The sequence below is a fragment of the Triturus cristatus genome, chromosome 8, assembly GCF_964204655.1.
Source record: "Triturus cristatus chromosome 8, aTriCri1.1, whole genome shotgun sequence".
Taxonomy (NCBI): Eukaryota; Metazoa; Chordata; class Amphibia; order Caudata; family Salamandridae; genus Triturus; species Triturus cristatus.
The window spans coordinates 1,659,684,664-1,659,706,385 of NC_140591.1; the positions used below are offsets into that span (position 1 = coordinate 1,659,684,664).

Below are 21,722 nucleotides of genomic sequence, written 5' to 3' on the forward strand. Positions count from 1 at the left end.
TCTGAAAGAGCCATGGCATCACAAAATGGATGCCACCAGCACAGACACTGGGCTGCCCTCCTGATGCTGACTGAAACTCGCAGTGGGGGAAGCTCAACAATAGGCATCCTGTCACAGGGAGGTGTCACCACCTTCCAGACATGATTTAGTGTATTGGAGTTGGGTGGGTGCACTCCTAGAGTGCTTTGAAGTCCTGCACTGGGGGAGCAGTAGGCTCCTCTGTGCATATGCCAGCTCAAACCAGTTCAGGGGCTACCTGTCCCTGCTCTGGCACGAAACTGGACAAAGGGAAGTGGGTGTAACCACCCCCTGCCCTGACACTCCTAGAGGAGTGGTCATAGAGCTAGTCCCTCCCCTATCTTCACTATAAGATAGCAAGCATTGCCATTGCAAGGCAGATAACCCTGGATGACGCTCTACAAAGAAGAATCCTGGCCCTTCAACGTTCCACTACATTTGGAAGACAGAAGAATCTCCCTTGGAGTCAAGGAGTGACTCCCCTGCTTGGCAGGCACCAAAAACCTTAATCAACGGTTGCAAACTTTCCCGCTCCCGCCGGAGTTCGAAGTCCCTGCTGCCCCGGAAGTGGATTTCCTGACTTCTCGACAGCCATTGTGAGTCCTGTGGTACTGTAAATTTCTGAACCATGTCGGTGGCAGGGCCCCACCATACCGATTATGGTATCAGCGAACCGCAAATGAGTAACGCGGTATGAATGAGTGTTTTTCGTCATGTTTTACCGATTAATTCACCGTGTATACGATGAATATATATATATATAGTACCCTCGGGTTCCATTTTAAAGCGGTATCCATTTTGTGGTTGCCCTCACATAGGCTGTGCACGAAGGCCATGTTTAGGCCTAAAGGACACGTACACCTTCTGGTGACTTCTTCGTGACCTGTGCAAACTGACTCCAATGCCCGAGGTCATTCATGTCCGGCCGGTCCCTTTTACTGCGGCCAAATGGGATTAGCATCAGGGCTTGACACATCATAAAGTCGTTCTTCCCACACGAACCCGGACTAATCTCCTTCACACCTGACTCTGTTTCCTACTTTATGGCCTACTTTACGAGGAGGAGGTGCCGAAACTATGTGGGGGCTGCTGATATCTGATGAGTGATCTGAGCCTCGCTGGGTAAATACTTGTGATCTGAACGAGCTAAAATGTGGGATTATCATCATGACTTTACTGTTTCTTTGAAGCGAAAATATGTGAATGACCACTTGTAAATAGGGGCGGTGTTTCCCAGAGCGTAATTTTGTGTATATAAGTAAAGACTGGTTTTTGGTTCGGGGCAGTCTCCTGAGAACATACACCGTGTTGTACTTCTCGGATACCTGTGATTGGTCTGCAGCCAATAAAATACGATCTTTGACTTCACCTAGAAGACTCTGTGTTTCTGTAGTCTGAAACAGGAAGAACTCGAAGTCTTCGGGTGTGTCCCCTGGCACCGTTGGGTTGGTTCTGAAAAACCCAGTACTTCAGTTGGCGCCCAACGTCGGACGATTTCAGCGGTACCGGTCCAAGCCAGAGGTTCGTGAGGAGCTTCGTGTGAAAATTCTGGAGGAAGGCCGCCACTTCATCGACCCCTGCATGTCGACGTGGTCCGAAAGTCTTTACTGCGAGGTTCTCCGCGTCCCGACGGCTACAAAGGACTGCTGCCCTGACTATCGCCCTGTTATGGACCCTTGATGATTTTTGGTAAAGCGAAACGATTTAACGAGTCTTCTGGTGACGTCATCGATACCTCAGTTAAGTATAAGTGGAGCGTCTCCCAGTTTCTTGGTTTGGTTCTTAGTTTGGTATTCCTTCGGGATCACTTTGATTTGGAACTTGCAAGTTCCAAAGCCGAAGGACTTGTGTATTCACGAGACTATCGTATTTGATAATCCTTTGAAGTTTGAAACTAGACTAGTGAGCGACGATGCCTGGTTCTAGTATATTTGGAAATTTGTTTTGTTTGGGTTGTAATAGGGACTCCCGATTAGAGGATTCGTGTCCGGTTCCTCCAATTGGAACTCCAACTTATGAGCTTTATGTAAAACATGGCGTGGGCCCCATTGCGTATAATGAAGTATGGATCCGATACACCAGGAAGGATGGTGTTTCAAAATGGCCCCAAAATGGTAGTTTCGACACAGAGATCCTAGATAACTTAGAAGTTAAATTATTTAAAAAGAAAGCCCGGCCGGCGATGTTTGATTCTTTCCGCCTATGGCGAACGGAAGCCAAACAGAAAGAAATTAAATTAGCAAAGAAAAATAAAAGAGAAAAAGGTATGTCGATAATGCAAGCAGCTTTGCAGTTTAAAGATAATGAGGACGAGCAAATGAATGAGCAGTTGCGTAGGCAACGTGAGTTAGTAATTGATAAATGTTACCCAGTTTTGCCGCCCCTTCAGCAGGACACGTCAAAAGAAAAGGAGAAAGACTCCCTAATGTCACATTTGCTGAGTTCGCCACCCCCGTATGTACAGAGTGCTACAGCGCCTCCGCAACCCTGAAATGTACAGCCTCCAGCTAATGCACCGCAAGTTTTCCCGCAGCCGCCAGCTCTTCTTCAGCCTACGGCGCACCCCTCCCAAGGGCCGCCGGTTTCGCTGTCCGTCTCTTCTGCGCTTCCTGCAACTTTACCTAGTACATCAGCTGCCCCCCTTGGCGCTCTTCCTGATACGACCCCAGTACCTGTATCTGCACCCGTTTTTCTTCCCTCTGACTTTCCCCCTGCTCTTGCCTCACCTTCTCCTTCTACACGACAACAAATAGCTAGTGTGATCACTAGCCTTATATCACCTCTCTTTGGGTCATCTAGTACGACCCCTGGTCCACAACGTAAGCAGTTACGTAGTCAAATACCTGGTCCGAGAGAGAAAGAAGAACTGGACCGCATGGCACGTAGATGGATTGTTTATCCTTCTAAATATGATGTAGAGTCTGTTGTGGATGTTTTTCACCAATGGGAAGCATCACAACAAAGATACGTCTTTGAGAAAATGTGTGAATTCCTCTGTGAGGAATTGGAAGATCATGGTTTAGACGTAAGCCCGTAGGAGTTGTGTCAAGTAAGGTTTGAATTTGGAAAAGGCGTGATTGTGGGTTCTGATGTTGAGAAAGCAGTAGCGACATTGCTGTCTTTCAGGAATGGGGATTGTCATCAGTCGTTGTTTGAACAGGAGTTCCCTGTAGGGAAACAGGTAAAAGCGCGCCAATATCCGATGCGTGAGGTTCCTCCAGTTTGGAGACCTGGTGATGCGAATGCTGTGCCACCTGTTCTGCCACATTTCCAGCGTGTTTGGGTACATGTTCCTTGGAAGCGATCAGAAGTTTTAGCGCTTAAGCAGACGTTGCCTGACCCCCGTAAAAACCCTGCAGGATATTATAAGGAGTTATCACAGACTGCAGAATCGTGTGTCATGAACCTAGCTGACATAGATATGTTATTCGGGAATGTTGTTCCGCAGCCTTTATGGGGAGTGATTCGTAATGCAGATCATGCTGCAGAACTAGGTGACACATGGGCTACAGACACTGCACAAGTTGGTGGTGCAAAACCTGAGCCCTTAGTAGCAGAACTCCCTGGTAGAATTATTAACTACATGAAAACTTTAATGCCCGCGATGCGTGTGAATTGGGATAAATTATCCACATGCAAACAAAAGAAAGATGAAACAGTGTCTGATTTCTTCACCAGATTTGAAGAGACATTTATCGACCACAGTGGTCAAGATATGAGTATAGAAGGTGGCCAACGGTTGTTTGTAGACAAATTTGTGCATAATTTGCTTCCTGAGTTGTGTAAGAAATTAAAAGATTCAGAGAGTTCGTGGGCTGTTTCCTCATCTGCGCAGATACTGGCTACTGCACAGTATTACGAAAATAGGGATAAAGATGAGAAGGATAGAGCAGACAAGAAAACGAAAGAGTTAAAGACGAAGGTTCTTTTACAGCAAGCTTACCCGCCACGTGGAGATCAGAACAACTATAATCAAGGTCAGAGTAACTATCAACAACCCCAACAGTTTCAGAGTAACTCGCAAAGGTTCGGGTATTCCCAACCGCGTGTCCCTGTAGGTCCCAATCAGTGTTCGTATTGCAAACAGGAAGGTCATTTGAAGTATAGTTGTCCTATAATGTTACAGCGCACGAATAATGCTTATGGCGCGAGAGGTAGAGGTGGTCAGCAAGCTTCTAGAGGTAGAGGGCGTGGAAATGTTCCCCAGAACGCGCGTCCTCTTCCGCCTCAAAATACGATGAACAGTTTTGATCAGCAGGCTAATGTACCTGGTAGAACAACTCAGTACTATAATAACGACTATTATGCAGAAGATGGAAATGCAGAAGGTAATGATTACTAGGATAGCCGTAGACAAAGAGAGGGAGTTGTTTCAGTACCAGTGGATCAGATTGGACCGTATGTTAAGGTGACTACAGCGGGTGTGTCAGAGCCTTTTTTGTTGGATACTGGTGCTGCAAAAAGTTAAATTATGCACTCAAAACTCCCTGGTGCACCTTTGTCTGGCGAAATGAATGTTTCAGTAGGTTTTTCTGGCGCCCCGGTTAGGAACCCGATCTCTAGTCCTATGACCCTTTCTGTTGGACCTTGTGAGCTGAAAGCACCCCTTATCCTAACGACAGGATGTGGTGAAAACCTGTTAGGATTGGATTTGTTAAAGAGATTGCATGCAACATTATATTGTTCCCCCTCGGGAGTACAACTTACACTGGGAAAGGAAGTGATTTCTCCCATGTATTTGTCGAAGAATAAACTGCCAGCTGAATTGTCGTCTCTTCCGGATGACATTTGGGCTACTGGCCCTAACGATGTGGGTCTCTTGGAAATACCGCCATATGTGGTCACTTTGAAAGCCAATGTTAAATTGCCACGCATTCCTCAGTACAAGATATCTAATGAAGGTGAGAATCATCTATGATTTGATTGAAAAGGATGTAATTGAAGAGACAAGAGGCAACGTTTGCAATAGTCCGGTTTTGCCTGTTTTAAAATGTACTGACCCTTCTCAGCCACCTGTTTACAGATTTGTGATCAATCTTAGAGAGGTCAATAAGATAGTTGTGCCGCAGTTTCCAGTTGTCCCTGATATAACTGCCTTGTTAACTATGATCCCAGCTTCCGCTGCTTGGTTCTCAGTGATTGATTTAAAGAATGCTTTCTTTAGCATCCCGATTGCAGAGGAAAGCAGAGATATTTTTGGCTTTAGTTTAGGAGGTCGCAGCTTCCGCTTTAAACGCGCTCCACAGGGCTACTGTGAAAGTCCATCAATATACAGTCAGGCTTTAAAAGCGCAACTTGATGCAATTGTTTTACCTATGTGGGGGAGGCTGATATCTGATGAGTGATCTGAGCCTCGCTGGGTAAATACTTGTGATCTGAACGAGCTAAAATGTGGGATTATCATCATGACTTTACTGTTTCTTTGAAGCGAAAATATGTGAATGACCACTTGTAAATAGGGGCGGTGTTGCCCAGAGCGTAATTTTGTGTATATAAGTAAAGACTGGTTTTTGGTTCGGGGCAGTCTCCTGAGAACATACACCGTGTTGTACTTCTCGGATACCTGTGATTGGTCTGCAGCCAATAAATTACGATCTTTGACTTCACCTAGAAGACTCTGTGTTTCTGTTGTCTGAAACAGGAAGAACTCGAAGTCTTCGGGTGTGTCCCCTGGAACAGCTGGGTTGGTTCTGAAAAACCCAGTACTTCAGTCCCCAGTGAAGCTGTGGCGAGTGGACCCCACGAGTGATGATGAACAGCAATACCCGGGGACCGTGCACTATTTTCAAGTGCAAACCCTAAACAACGTTCTACGAACTTGTGCATTGGATCATTTGTGGCCCAAGCCTCCAGCAGGTGTTGCACCAAAAATCAGTGGCCTACCCCGTCCCGAGTGACCGTGGGCTCTTGTGAAGCATTTCCTGAGGAGGCGTCTTCACGATCACTTGCCTGTTGGCTAGTGGGTCCCCCGAAGACTTTCTAATTGACTCAAAGGGCTCCCCTGGTTGCTCCAGGCCTGCCCTCACTTACCCTTGCTGGGTGAGTCCCTTAGACCTTGCTGGTCTGCACCATCGACTTTCTTCAGTCTAAACGAGACTTGCAGTTGCCAAGGCTTGTTGGCTCCAATCCGGTTGCTGACACCCTCATCAGCTGCAGACGTTGTGGGACACTCGGAATCCAGCTGCTGGTCATCTTCGATCCTTCCTGGACCTCGTGAGCGAAGAGTCAAAACACCATCGACGACCTGAAATCATCCATCTTTCTGGCCACCGGTCACTGGCAAGTGACTTTGAACACTGTCCCTTCAATTTTCTGGTCTTCCGCATCTTGAATCCACCTTCGGATTCCACCGGACACTTCTTCAGTCGACGCAAGCAGCAAGTCTTCTTTGGTCTCCATTGAAAACAGCGACTCGACCCGACACCAAAAGACACCTATGCACCCGGCTTCCCTGGGTGGGGTAACTCGTGCACTCCGGTGCCCTAGTGTGTGTTGGCCCTCGAAGTACTTACCTTGTAAGTGGCTTGCTTGCAGTCTTCCTCGAAGTACCCTAGAACTTTAAAAATCAAACCGCGACTTGCTCCATTGTAATCAATAGGGAACCTGCGGCTGTGTTCACACACTGCACGCGTCTCCCGTGGGCTTTTGGTACTTACCTGCTAACACTGCAGTAGTGAAGCCCCAGTGATTCCCCAGGCCCTAGGCCTTGTCATTTTGCAAGTCGACATTGTCATACCATTTTTTTAGTATATGGTCTGGTACACCCCTAGGACTCCAGCCATATTTGTGCTTAATTTATTGTGAAACGTTGACATTTAAATGTGTACCTGGCTTCTAATCTCATAAACAGATTAGTAGAGTGTGTCTAGAAATAAATACATATATATTTGATATGTATACCTGTGTGGTGTCCTTTCATTTGGTAATTCAAGAGATTATAAGGTAAAACAAGCTGCTTTACATTCCTCAGAGACTTAGCCTGAAGGCTGCTCTCCACAGCTACCACTAGGATAGCTTTCTTTAAAAGGTTGTCTTAAACCTATCTACCATAAGAGTCGAATTGGACTGGTGCAAGTTGGCCATTATAACTAGTGACCAGCATATGCCAGGCCAACTTCTCACAGAGTGGTCTTCCACTTTGTGGGACAGAGTCTTCCTTACAGGCTGGAGCTCCTCAATGGTATGTTTCTGGTCCTTGAACCGCTTGGTCAACTTCTGATGTTCTTCCTGCAGAAGGCTCACGTCACCAACACCATTCTAATATCTTGTTCCAGGGTGAACTTAGTGTCTGCAACAGCACTCAAAACTGTATCCAGGTGTGAGTGGATCGAAGCACCTTGGGAGTCTTGACACTCTACCTCACACAACAGGGTGGAGAGGGTTCCCTTGTTTCTGGGGCAGCACCCAGTAATTTATTCCTTGACTACCTGATTGCAGTAACATTTGTGGGTTTCGCTGAGGCGCTTGATGCCGCTTGCAAGTTTCCAAGAGGAGAAACTTTGCAAGGGCCCAGTTGTCAACCAGAAGTGCTCTGCGCTTCTGCCCTCTCCATCCTCCATCAGGTGAAGAAGAAGGGCCTGCAGGGATGTCATGGGTGCACATGATCATCAAAGCCAGGAAGCTCACTGTGTACCTCCATCAAGTCTTTCGGGCTGCCCCTCCAGTGCTCCCTCATTGTATCCCAGGATCAAGCGAGAGATAGGTCGAAGTAGAGGAGAGGGTCATACAGGTGAGAATCAGTCTGCGTCACCAGCTCGAGACTCAGATCCCCCGGGGTGAGCGCTGGCCACAAAGCCCTCAGGACTCCACTCTAATTGTGCCCTACCTCCAACTGTGAGGAGTTCCAGCTGCGTGCTACCCTGCTCACCCAAAAAAAACTCCACGAAGGGCCAGGCCGCCCAGTCAACCAATCTCCTTCGAGCCACTGAGACACACACACACACGACAGAGAGCATGGGCAATCTGGCATCTTCCTTGGCCCCATCGTCCCATGACACAGACAGCGATGGTCCCCGTCCGCCAGATATCACAGTGGCACGTGCTGTGCTCAACAGGTGAGCCAGAAGGCAGGCCAGGGGCTGAATACTCAGGATAGACATGGAAGAAGCTGAGTTAGGGGGACCCCCATTGTCCCAATATCACCATGCCACTCCCCAAAAGTGCCAACAAGGCCCAAACTTTTTTTTGGGGCCATTCCTAAGTCTCTTCGAGCACGCTCTGGGCCAGGATGCACTCATTAGTTCCCCTGCTGAACTGCGCTGGGCCCTGCACAATCTCTGTCCACCGCAATGTGCTCAAGGCCACCTGCAGTCAGCACTAACGTAGGGCCAATAATTACCATCAAGCAACGGGCAAGGCCCAAAAGAAAATTCCATCCCAGCTGACGTCGCCACTGGACCTGCTGGCACCATGTCCAGCCATCCCCAGGGTCAGCGATAGCAGGCACACAGCCAATCACCTGGATCCGCTCCTTCTCCTGCATGGTCTCACCGAGCCCCGGCATAGGCTCTGAAGTGTACATCCCTCTGTTTGCAGACACACCGCTCCACCATGCTGTCCCCGCACTCACCGCCCTGTCGTCTAGCAGCGTCTTTTCTCTGGGCCCTGAGAGCACGGGCTGCCCTGTGCATATCGGGACTGCAGGTCGCACCACTTTGGCCTTAGCAGCAGCCACCATTTTGCGGAGCCTGGGTGGAGTCTGAAGTCCAAAATAGTCAGCGTTGGCCACCACTGAACTCAGTTGCCCGGTGACATCTGCTCTCAGGCACACTCCCTTGGATCCACCTCACCACCACAACACCTCAGATCCGCATGTTGGTCCACTGGCAAATGGATTCAGCAGGATAGATGCTGGGCTGGTCCTGGGTAGCATGCTCACGTGACCAACATCTCTGCATCTTTTTTCCTGTGTGGCTGAGTAGTGTCTACTAACCTCTACTGTTGTGCTTGCAGTGCCTCCTTCTTGTCTCTTATCGAAGGACAAATCTTCCTGGCACGTTCAACTCTTCCCAAATTTCTTCTCCATCGGCTTTGAGTGTCCTTTTCCTGCCCAATTTAGTCCTTCGTTAGTGTCCTTTTGTAAGTTCTTTCCTCCTTTTCCCCACCCTCTCTTTACTCAGTACTTTTTCTCTTTCTAGTTTTTCACAATGGTCCTGTCTTCTCTCTCTTTATAGGTGAGAACCAAGAATCAGAATTGTCGGTTTCAGAGTGGACCGATTCGGAAGAGGTAAGGTTTTTACTTCCCCCTCGCATGCACGCTCTCACAGAGATATGTTCAAGAATTATAAATGGGGGTAATAATCCTTGGATAGCCTTGGATAGAGCCTCTGGGTTATTTAACAATTATTTAACAATGAGCTGATACAGGATACCACCATGAGGGACTAGCATTAGTATTGCAAAGAAAACCCCAGGCAATAATTTATGGCTCAGATCAGATCAATATTCTTTACGTTCATATCTTTATTAACATTCTGAATTAGAAAAATGCACATCTTTATAAGTACATAGCACTATCTAGTAAATCATCATTGCACATTGCTTTAAATGTTACTCTAAAAGTTAAAATGCATATTCCACAACCACCATTCACTCCACACATACTTTATATTTAATTTAGCATCCATTTTTTTTAAATACAGTTATTAATGTCTGACAAAACATGGATGCATATAGGACTTATCTATACCAATCAACGATAATTTTTAACACACTCAATTGTATAATAAATTACACAATTTATTCTTTATGTGCCTTTAGCATGTAGTATATTTATTTCCAAGTACAACTTAGGGTAGTCAATACGAGTCAGTTGTTTTTTTTGTCCCTTGTTTTTGTCTAAGTGTATTACGACGACCGGGCATCTTCTTCAGAAAAGCCACTTCAAGGACATATTATCTAGATAACATGCAATTACATTTAACATTCCAACCAAACCAACAGACCACGCACGCAACCTGGGCTTCATCCTGGACTCCTCCCTCTCCATGACCAGACAAGTCAACGCCGTCTCCTCGTCATGCTTCAACATCCTGCGCATGCTACGTAAGATCTTCCGGTGGATCCCCACCGAGACCAGGAAGACGGTCACCCAGGCCCTCGTCACCAGCCGTCTGGACTACGGCAACTCCCTCTACGCCGGAACCACCGCCAAACTCCAGAAGAGACTCCAGCGGATTCAGAACGCCTCAGCACGACTCATCCTGGACATCCCCCGTCGCAGCCACATCTCCGGACACCTGAGAGATCTGCACTGGCTCCCGGTCAACAAGAGAATCACCTTCCGTCTCCTCGCCCACGCACACAAAGCTCTACACAACCAAGGCCCAGGATACCTCAACAGCCGCCTCAACTTCTACGCTCCCACACGCCAATTTCGATCGACCGGCCACGCCCTCGCCGCCGTTCCCCGCATCCGAAGAGCCACCACAGGAGGAAGGTCCTTCTCCTACCTGGCCGCCAAGACCTGGAACTCCCTCCCGACCCACCTCCGCCTGACCCAGGACCACCTTGCCTTCAGGAAGCAGCTCAAGACCTGGCTGTTCGAGCAGTAGCGGACCCCCCTCCCCTAGCGCCTTGAGACCCTCCGGGTGAGTAGTGCGCTATATAAATGCCTTGATTGATAGATTGATTGAACATTCGACTGAGCCAAAAATAAAATCTTTTAGTTCAGAAGATTTTTATTAAAGAGAAAGGTAAAAAGGTAGCAAAAACTATACAAGTTTCAAGCAAAAAACAGTACAATGTAGGGGCATCCAGCATGAATACATAAATGAAAATAAAAAACAAGAATACAGCAGAATAAATTCAGGAGTGATACAGCACACAGTTTATAAGAATAAACAGAAAAGCGACAATAAAAATCATGGAGGTTTAAGAACTTCTTGCTGAGATGGGAGTGGTAAAACATGTTGCAAAGCACACTTGTCAAAAAAGGCAGTAACAGGTGACCATAACTGAAGATTTTTCGTAGCCATATGGAAAGGGAAAAGCAAAAATGTATCTAGTCTATGATGGTGACAAATATCATACCACCAAGCTTTGTAAGAAATTTTTGTAGCGTCTTTCCAATTTCTCGTAATCTGCTGAAAAGCAACAGCAATTAACAGATCCACAATTTTAACATTAATTTCACAATTGTCCCATACTGGTGAAAGGCTTCCTAAGAAAAGGTCCCTTATGGAAAATGGGAAATTAGTGTCAAAAATTAAGTTAATTTGAGACCGAACCTGGATCCAGAACTTACGCACTGAAGAGCAAGAAAAAAGCATGTGAAAAAGGGTGGCATCAGGAAACGTACAAGACCAACAAGTAGTTTGTACTATGGGGAACATTTTGTTCTAAGAGTGTGGAGAGAGCAAAATCCTGTTATATATATGAAACAATGTTTGTGTTAAACTTGCCGTTCGTGAAGTTTTGCGTATTTTAATCCAAATCTTGTGCCATGTTGGCAGGGGCCAGACTTCATTAAAATCTGTTACCCAAGCAGATTCAATCTTGGATTTCTGCCTTGGTATTCCTGCGGATTGAAGGAAATTATATAGAGTGGAGGCTTTAGGTTTGGTACGTAGGATAGTAGATAATCCAGTGGAAGGGCCGGTAGTTGAGGAATCAGTAGAGTTATTGGCAAGTTGAGTGTAAATTTCAAGTATTACGGTACGGAGTGTATGATATTTAGGCAAAAAGGAGTTAGGCAAATTATAAGCCTGCTGTAGCGAAGAGAATGAGATGAAGCCAACTTCTGAAAATAATTGATGAATCCATAACAAACCACATTGTCTCCATGTTTTCCAGTAAAAGGGCTTATTATATATTAGTAAGAATTTATTATGCCAGATAGTGGAGGCTAAAAAAGAATCAAGAGTGTCATGAGTCAGAGGATATAAAGGGCAAAGAAGTTTGGAAGTGAGTTTAAATAGGGGAGTGGATAGTGTTTGGGGTTTATGAGAAAAAGAAAGATATTCATTGAACGAGAATGGAGATAGGAGCGAACGTTCAACTGATATCCATAAAGGACAATCAGTTGTGGAATCAAGTAGCCAGTATGAAGCCTGTCGTAATAAAAATGCTTTGTGTTAAGAAGGAAAACTAGGAAAGTTAACTCTTCCTTCAGTTTTAGGACGTGTTAACTTATAGGCCGATAATCGGGGTTTTTTATTGTTCCACAGAAAAGCAAATAGTGCTGAATTAATAGATTTAATAGCTTAGTTGGAATAGGAACCGGAATATTAGAAATGGTGTAAAGAACTATGGGGGAAAGCATCATCTTTATAGTATCTAAGCGTCCCCACCAAGAAAGACAAAGGTGGTGGCATTTAGTAGTAAGCTCTGAGATTTTTTTAAAACAATTAGTCATACAAAGGGTTACAGTGTCTTTTATTGTGGACTTAAAATAAAGACCTAGATATTTGATGTGGGAAGACCTCCAAGCAAAATTAGTTGAAGTAAAATCAGCCTTAAAAGGGAATTTAGTCAAAGGTAAAATTTCACATTTATCACTATTTAACTTGTATCCTGAGATCAGCGAGAAGGCACGTACTTCCTGCAAAAAAGCGGGAATAGATTCAGTAGGATTGGAAATAAAAAGCAAAATGTCTTCAGCGTAAGCCGCAAATTTAATGTTAATATCTGGCACTTGAAAACCATGTATGCGTGTATTGTGACGTATTTTCGACAGGAAGGGCTCAAGAGCGAGGTTGAAAAGAAAAGGGGATAAGGGACAACCCTGACGTACTCCTCTGCCAAGAATAAAGAAGGGAGATATGAGACCATTTGCACATACAGCAGCACGTGGATTAGAATATAAAAGGGAGATTAAGGAGATGAATTTAGGGCCAAAACCAAACCACTTAAGTGGGAAAAAGAGATATTGCCACTCCACTCTATCAAAGGTTTTCTCATCATCTAGTGCTATAGCTGCAAGGGAATATTTTAATTCCGTGGCTTTAGATAAGATATTGAAAAATAATCTTGTGTTATCACTAATGACTTTGCCTTTCACGAAACCAGATTGCTCCTTGCCCAAAACAAATGGCAAAATGGGATCTAAGCGCAAGGCAAGTGCCTTAGAAAAAATCTTATAGTCTATCTTGACAAGTGAAATGGGCCTATAATTTTTACAATAATTCAAACCTTTACCTTCCTTAGGGATTAGACATATGTGAGCATCCGAGAAAGAACCCTCGGATTTTCCCCGAAGGGTAAAAGAATTAATCAAAGTGTACAATTTAGGTAATAATAATTTAGAGAAATGAAGATAAAATTCGACAGTAAAACCGTCAGGTCCGGGTGCCTTGTCCTTCTTTAGATGTTGAAGAGTGGATAAAAGTTCTTGTTGTATTATATCTGTTTCTAATGAAGACAATTTGAGGGAGTGTTGGTGAGGTGCACTTAGCGAGGCAAAAAAAGTTGATAACATGTGATTGGAAGGGTCTGTTTCAGAGGCATATAATGACTGGTAAAAGAGGGCAAATTCATCCACAATTTCCGCATCTTTTAGTTTTAAAATGGAATTATTATCATAAATATAGTTAATATTCAATTTGTTGTGTTTGGTTTTCAGGTAACTAGCTAAAAAATTTCCTGCCTTATTTTTCCCACCATAATATTTTGCACTGGATTTCAATAAATACAATGAAGCTTTTTCAGTTGATTCCTTATTGAAATGCAATTTTGCTTTTATAAGGGTATCAAGAATAACTTTCGAATTGGATGTATAAAAAGAATGCTCCAGTCTCTTGATGTGTTGTAGTAAAGAACACGAGCGTTTGCGCACAGTATTGCGCTTACGGGCCACAAATCGTAAAATAAAATCTCGTGCTGAAGCCTTAAAGGCATCGCATATAGTGGCGAAATGTAAAGAGTTAGTATCATTCATGGAAAAATATTCCTCGACAAAGGCAGCGAAAGTAGAAGAAAATGTCGGATCTAACAAGAGGGAGTTATTAAATCTCCATCTTTTAGGGCTATTAGCTTTAGGTAAAACGTCTAAATCAATTAAAACAGGTGCATGATCTGATAATAGTATAGGTCCTATCTCTGCCCTTGTGAGTACTTGTGATGTTATGAGAGATAAAAAAAGTAATCAATACGTGATTGAGAGTGAAGCACAGGGGAATAAAAAGTATATTCTCTCGTGGCAGAATTGCATAGTCTCCACGCATCCAGCAATTTATGTTGAGTAATAGCATGAACAAAGAATTTATGTGGTTTGTTAGGAACAAATGAGATTTTGGAGTTTCTATCCACAAAAGGGTCAAAAGTCTGATTACAGTCCCCTGCCAATATGAAATTATCCTCCATACAGAGAGTAAGCTGTTGGGCAATTGAGAGCCAAAAGGAAGCATCACCACCAGCAGGACCATAAACGTGAAAGAAAGAGACTGGAACATCCTTCATCAGTAATGTAACATTAAGCCAACGACCATCTACATCAGACTCCTGTGAAAGAACCGTGAAATTAAGTGATTTGCAGCATAGTATCATGACTCCATTACGCTTACCATCGCCTGTGGAATAAAATACTTTCCCCACCCTACCTTTTTTTAATTTTAACGACTCATTCTCCGTGAGATCAGTCTCTTGCAGGAAGATTATATCTGCATTTAGTTTCGCTAAATGAGACAAAACTCTTTGCCTTTTTTTGGGGGAATTCAATCCTCTAACATTCCATGATACTAATTTCAGCGGCATAACAGAATATGAGTATTAACAAATCGAAAATACGGAAATAACTTTGGGATACAGTAAAGAAGTCATGAAAGAAAATAGGAAAGAATAAAACAAACAAAGGTCCATTCATAAGGAGTTAGGGATGAGAGCATAATACAGATAAGCAAGAATAAGAGAAGATGTCAAGAGTCCAAAGTAGAAAAAAGAAAATTGGGAGAAGTAGAGCTGGAGCTGTGATTCAATAAGGGAAGATGAAAGCAAACAGGAAGTAAAAGAAATAAGTAACACCTGGAACTGGGAATAGACCACCTCATGAACGAAATTGAATGAAGTACAAAAGGAGTGAATGCGTAAAACACGGAGGGTAAAAAGGAAAACAACATAGAGGGTAAGAGGGAAAGGGGAGTGTGAAAGGAATGGAGAAGGTGAAGCTGAAACGTGAGAGCAATGGAAACAGTGGGATAATGACATACCTACACGGGGAAAGACCAAGTGTAAACGAGGGAGAGGGTGGAACTACATGGAATGGACGGCACATCCAGGGGTCGGCTAGACGGACAACTGGAAGGACATCATGAGATAAGAATGAAATATCTGCAGAGGCAAAACAGAAAAAGAAAGAGATAAACATTGGAATAAATATAACAAGATAAATCAATAACATTAATGAGAAAAAATAGAACAGGAGATACAATCAATAATTAAGACCTAAAAAAGGTCAACAATAGCAGAACCTAAGAACCTGGTAAGAGAACATTCTGAGACATGAAAAAGCCCATTGTAGGGAACAGCAACTTAAATACTAGGTACAATAAATAGTCACATCAGGCATTAAAAGAGGAGGCATGCCCTGAGAAATCCATAGCCATTGGTTTACAAGAATTGATGTAGCTTTGTAGCCGTAGAGGATCTTCATACACAATTGTTTTGTTATTATGTGTAACTTTAAAAAGACAAGGATGGAAAAGACCATATCTGGCTCCTATCAAACGCAGGTCGGCCCGCATTTTTAAGAATGCTTTACGATGGTTTGCAGTAGCTTTAGCATAGTCTTGTGCAAAAAATAAAGACGAGCCAGACCATGTGATCTTCGGTGCATCTCTTACAGCCGAGAGGACTTTTAACAAATCTGTATATTCCAAGAAATATAAGATAACACCTCTAGGTCTTGACGAGGACGAGGCCTGCGATGGAAGACGGCCTAAGCGATGCGCCCGCTGAATATTGAGCGTTGTGCCGTCTGGCATGTTGAGCAGTTTTGGAAGGAATGATTTGAAGAAGGAAATAGAGTCTGCCCCCTCAAGACCTTCTCCCAAGCCGTCAATGCGTAGGTTATTCCGTCTGTTACGGTTTTCCAAATCCTCTACTTGTTTCTGAAGTGTAGTGACTTGAGAGTGAAGATGAGAAACAGTGATACAAGTTTCTTTGAAGGAGGAGATGTTTTGTTCAACAGAAGAGACTCTTATCTCAAGCTGAGACCAATTATCTCTTAAAATTTGTAATTTAGTGTTTGCTTCCTCCATGAAAGGACGAAGAGCTCTTATTTCCTCCAGAAGTAGCTCTAATGACACAGGCGAAGCCGATTTGGGAGGCGACGGAGGGTCTTTTTTTAAGCGTTTGGTGTTGGACTTCCCTGGGGCAGTAGATGGGGGCTCCATTGCAATGTCCAAGTCTTGAAAAGCAGAGGCTGAAGAGTCTACAAGTTTAGAGAATTCAGAGAAGACTTTCTAATTCTTGACAAAGATGCGTTTTGGCTTGGAACATAAGGAATGGATCAGCTTTGTTCTGGCAGCAGTTGCACCACTCAGCTATGGGTGGTGTCCCTCTTATAGCACAGCCGTGAATGGGGCGACTATGTCGCAATTAATCCAAAATATTTTAAGAAGGTAAACCATAAAGTTTATTTGAAGGTAATATCCATTGTAGTCATGAATATTTCAAGCAGTTCAAAATGTTGTTTTAAAGCGACTGAAGGAAAATCCCCAATGCATTTCGGGTATGAAATAACCTTCGTCAGGAGGAATCCTAAAAACATAAATGTAGGAGTGAGTTTCACGACCCTTTAACTAGAAACGATAGTTAGTCGATAGAGTGACTCCTTATTGAAAAAAACGTGTGTTATTAAACTCGAAGTTAAGAGCATGAGGAAAATGCTATGAAGGTGAGGAAAATAATCCGAACACAAAAATAGGATCAGATAACCAATAAGTGAAAAGTGAACGACGAATAATCAAATGTCCATATGTACAGATACCAATCCCGCTGACATGTTTATAAGCAATAATCATGGGCTTATATCCACGAAAAAAATCACTGTGACTACATGATGTTCAAAGGGTGCAGCAAAAATAAATGATGCCCATAAAAAATTAGATATACACAACTCAAACAGCGGAAGAAAAATTACCTTAATCAATCCGGAGCAAACATATAGCGTGCTCTCGTTGAGAGATTTCAAGTGTCAGCCATTGTTCCCACCCGTTATAAACAGTGAAAAAGGGCAATACGTGTAACGCCAAACGGCGGCCATCTTAAGACAGGTAAATGAAATGGCTATGACGTGATAAAAGTGTAAGCTGGTAGAGAATGTAAACAAATGTGCTAAAGTTAACCAAAAGGATATTCCCTTTAAAAATTAAAAATTAAAATAACATGCTATGACATATAATGACACCCGTAAGTGAAAAAAAGCGCATGAAAGCTCCAAACCAGATAGAAACCGAGTGTTAATAAAGTGTACAAAGAAAAAAGTGAAATGAATATGTAGAAAAAAGAAGAAGGGTATAACGCACTATGCGAGTTGATGGGTGATTAGCAAGTGACATCACTAAAGGAATACACATAAAAAAAAGAATGAAAGTAAGAGTACTAGAAGAACTACTGAATGGTTGAAAAAAACAACTGAAAGGTTGGAAAAACAAGCATTATCACTCTGTACATATTAAAGGATGATTAACAAGTTACGGAGGTACACAAAAGTAACATGACGGATAAGATGACTCAGTGACGTCGCACAAAGAATACACATAAAAGAAATAAAAAAATAAAAAAATAAGTTCAAAGAAGAAAAGACAAGCATTGGAACAATAAAAAGATCATAGAGAATGATGATGAAGATAAAATAACTTAAATCAAAATCAAAACTGAAATGTTGTATGATAATGAAAGTACGAAAAGTTAATTGGAACCCAAAGCATTGTACAAAGCACAATTGATGTTTACACAAAACAACTCAGTTCAACTCGATCATTGGGTCCATTCGATGCCAGGGAGTTCATTTTGTAAATACAAGCTGTTTCTCTTTGAATGAGGAATTTTCGGTTGTCTCTGCCTTCTTTCATAGGAACGATTTCGCAAACCAGGAATCGTAGTTGGCTGATATTATGATTGTGCTCGTTAAAATGCATCGCCACAGCAGATTTCAAACTTTTGTTACGGATATTGCTCTTGTGTTCAGTCAAGCGTGTTTTGATCTTTCTTTCTGTTTTGCCAATGTATGGTAAGCCACACGGGCATTTCAACATGTATACTAGATTTTTAGAGTCGCACGTTGCTGAAACAAATAGTTTGATGTTGTGTCCACGTATGGGATGTTGAACGTTGTTTCCTTTGATAATGCTGTTACAATTTCCACAGTTGTGGCAAGGCATAGTGCCCTTGTGTATCAAAGTTGACTGAGCTCGATTAGATGGCTTGAGTAGTTCCATTAGGTTCTTGCTCCTTCCATAAGCAAACAAAGGTCTTTCAGAAAAGATTTGGTTAAAATCTGGTTCAACTTGTAGCATAGGCCAATGTTTTAAGATAACCTTCTTGAAATTAAAACTTTCTGTGGAATATTTAGAGACGATGACTGCTCGCGAAGGTGCTTTGATGTTTTTTTGTTGATCTAATAATTGAACCCGCCGTTTCATGGATGTTTTGTCGATGGCTCTGGCGAGGGTTTCAGGAGGGTAACCGCGATCAAGGAAACGGTGTTCCATGATGGAAACGTGTTGTTCGAGTTGTATGGGTTCTGAGATAATGCGTTTTATCCTGAGAAGTTGTGAAAATGGTAAATGACTCTTGAGTGTGGGCTGATGAAAACTATAGAAATGTAAAAGGTTGTTTCTGTCGGTGTCCTTCCTGTACAAGTTAGTTTCGATGCGATTGTCTTTGATGTATATGAACACATCCAAAAAATTAATATGGGATTTATTGATGTTGAACGTGAATTTTAATCTTTCATCAACAAGATTCAATTGATCTATGGCCTCTGTTAACAGGATTTTTGGACCACGCCAAATCAAAAAAATATCATCAATATAACGTAAAAAAAGAAGTAAGTGTGATTTCCAAGGATCATTGTTGATGATGTTATCCAGTTCGAATTTGTGCATAAACAAATTGGCATAGCTGGGAGCTGCACAATTCCCCATGGAAGTACCATTGAGTTGTAAAAAGAAACGATTGTTATGACAAAAATAATTGTGATATAATGTGAAATGTAGAAGTTCAAGTAAGAAGACTTGTAAATCCTGTGGTATTTGTGACTGGAGTAAAAAGAATTCAATGGCCTCCATTCCAAGATTGTAAGGAATGGACATGCAATGAGACGTGACATCAATGGTGCAGAAATGCATGTCATTATCCCATTGTGTAGTGAAGTTTAGGAGAGTGTTCAAAAAATCAGTGGTGTCTCTTACGTATGTTGACATGTGTTGTACCAGTGGTTGAAGATGTTTTTCAAGGTATTTCCCCACTGGTTCATGAAGAGAACCCCGAGTGGAGACAATCGGTCTCATCGGTGGATCCACTAGATTTTTGTGAATCTTCGGTAGCATACGTAAAGTCGGACATTTTGGAAAGTTTTGAATGAGAAATTTCTGTCCGTTTCTCTGATGGTACCGTCTTGGACTGCTTTGTCGATGATGTTCCACAAAGTTAGTTGAATCTGAGAGGTAGGGTTGTGATCAAGAATAGAATAAGTCCTGGTATCAAGTACATGTTCATCCAATTTACGATTGTAATGTACTAAATCCATTACAACAAGCGCTCCCCCTTTGTCAGCATTAAGAAAAGTAATGTTAGAATCATTGGCTAAGTGTCTCAATAAAGATTTATCTTTAGATGTTAAGTTGAATTGTTTGATTTTGTTGTGTCTGAAGATAAGTTGAAGGTCGTGTTTTACCAAAGTTTCAAAGGTATCTAATACTTAGTGGCTCACAGGGGCCACAAAAGTGCTTTTGGGCTTCAAACCATGCAAAGTATTGATTGGTTGTATTGACGGTTTAGTGAGAACATTCTCAAAAAAATGCCTGAGTCTTAAGTTACGCATGAATTTATGAAAGCTTCCTTCTGCTTCCAAAACATTTGACGAATAGGTCGGAACAAAAGAAGAACCTTTTTGAAGTAATTTCGTCTGAAACTTATCAAGAGGCGTCGAAGAAATGTTAATAACAAGGTTATCAGGATCATTCATCGTTGGCTCCTTGTCATCCTCTTTTCCAAAGATGGTGTTGAAGATATTTCTTTTCTTGCCCCTCCTGGGTCTACGTTGTCTGATTGGCTTGCCCCTAAAAAAGGAACAGCAGAAGAGGATGTTGTGGTAGAAGTTGATGGAATTTCTGTATTTCGAATTACTTCTGTACGAAGTTGTTCCTTGCGTCGAAGGTTCCTGGGTCTATTTCGAGTGTTATCAGAGTCGTTACTCACAGGAGAAGTATCTGTATCAAATGTTTTGCCAGGTGCTCTATTCTGACGTCTACGAGCGTAGACTTCTGCCCAATTATAAACTTCCCCTAGTTTATAATCTATGTGATCCCTGCGGAACTTCCGAAGTTTCCTTTCGTTAATTTCCTGCGTATGTCTCTCAAGTTGTACATTGATTTCTGAGAGTGTCTGAGTAAGTTCCTCAGACGTCATCTTAGACGATAATTCGCTTTTAAGTTGAGTGATTTCAGTGCTCAATTCGTCCAAAATATTCGATAACTCTTCAATGATAACTAAGATAAGACCCAATGAACACTTATTGAGAATTCCATACCATCTGTCGATAAATTTAGGATCATTTTTGCAGAGAGATGGCTTTAAGGAAATTCTTAGACCTCTAGGAATGCGTTGAGCACGATGGTATTGGATGAGGGTACTTGCATGTAGACGCTGGTTGATTTCACGTTTAGTGAGGTAGATCAATTTTTGATATTGCTTTGTACTGTGCTGGTTCCGGAGGGGGTCGATTCAATCTCTCCTATCAATGAGTAGATGCGTTGTGCTTCTTCATTGCCGAAGGCAAAGGTTTCTGCTCGTTTATCTGTTAGATTAGTAATATCTTGATAAGCCATGTTAACTAGTGGGTGCTGTGGTAGTGGTTTAGCGAATGAAGAATGTCAATTGTATAATGTACCACGCACACCAAGTTTAAACGCTGAGAAACAAATTTGAAAAAGTTCTGGGCGTGCTGAAGAGGAGTCGTCCTCTAAACCAAGGCGTAAAAGTACAGGCAGCAGTTGCACCACTCAGCTATGGATGGTGTCCCTCGTATAGCACAGCCGTGAATGGGGCGACTTTGTTCTGCCCATAAAGCACACTCCACACACTCCGTATTGATTCAGGCAGGTTAGGAAACAAACGCAACAAAATGAAATTATCAAGAGGCAATGCGAATTCACCAATAGGCAATGCGAAGTGCTAAACAGTGAAGCGCATCTGGCATGGCAAAAGCGTCTTTCCCACTGAAGATAACAATTTTTCAGTCACGTTCCAAAAAGGCTGCGTACCCACCGAGAAACCAAGAGGCAAGGGCGGTGAAAATACCCAAGAGAATGGCGAAAAAAAAAAAACTCTCAAAGGGGTATAGCACAGAGCATATCACCACCTATGAAGGTCCAAAGGCATTGCACTGACAATTTCTCAAGGCTGCAGGGATAAAAAGAAAAAAATATAATAGTAATAATAATGTCGGCTAAAAATAAGAGCACAAAATGGCTGCCAACTGAAGAGCAAAGAATTTGCTGGAAAAGTCAGTCAATAAAGAAAATGCAGCAACAAAGGAATGA

At 42.8% G+C, this 21,722-nt stretch overlaps 1 protein-coding gene across 4 annotated transcripts in view; it reads left to right on the plus strand.

Annotated features, from left to right (window-relative positions):
- Positions 1–21,722, plus strand: part of LOC146808505 (transient receptor potential cation channel subfamily M member 2-like) — a 2,014,188-nt gene that overhangs the window by 697,438 nt on the left and 1,295,028 nt on the right. For all 4 annotated transcript variants that reach the window (XM_085623584.1, XM_085623586.1, XM_085623585.1 and 1 more), the window contains one exon: positions 9,192–9,244. In XM_085623584.1, the coding sequence (XP_085479710.1) occupies positions 9,192–9,244 (53 nt within the window). The remainder of the gene's footprint in view (positions 1–9,191; positions 9,245–21,722) is intronic.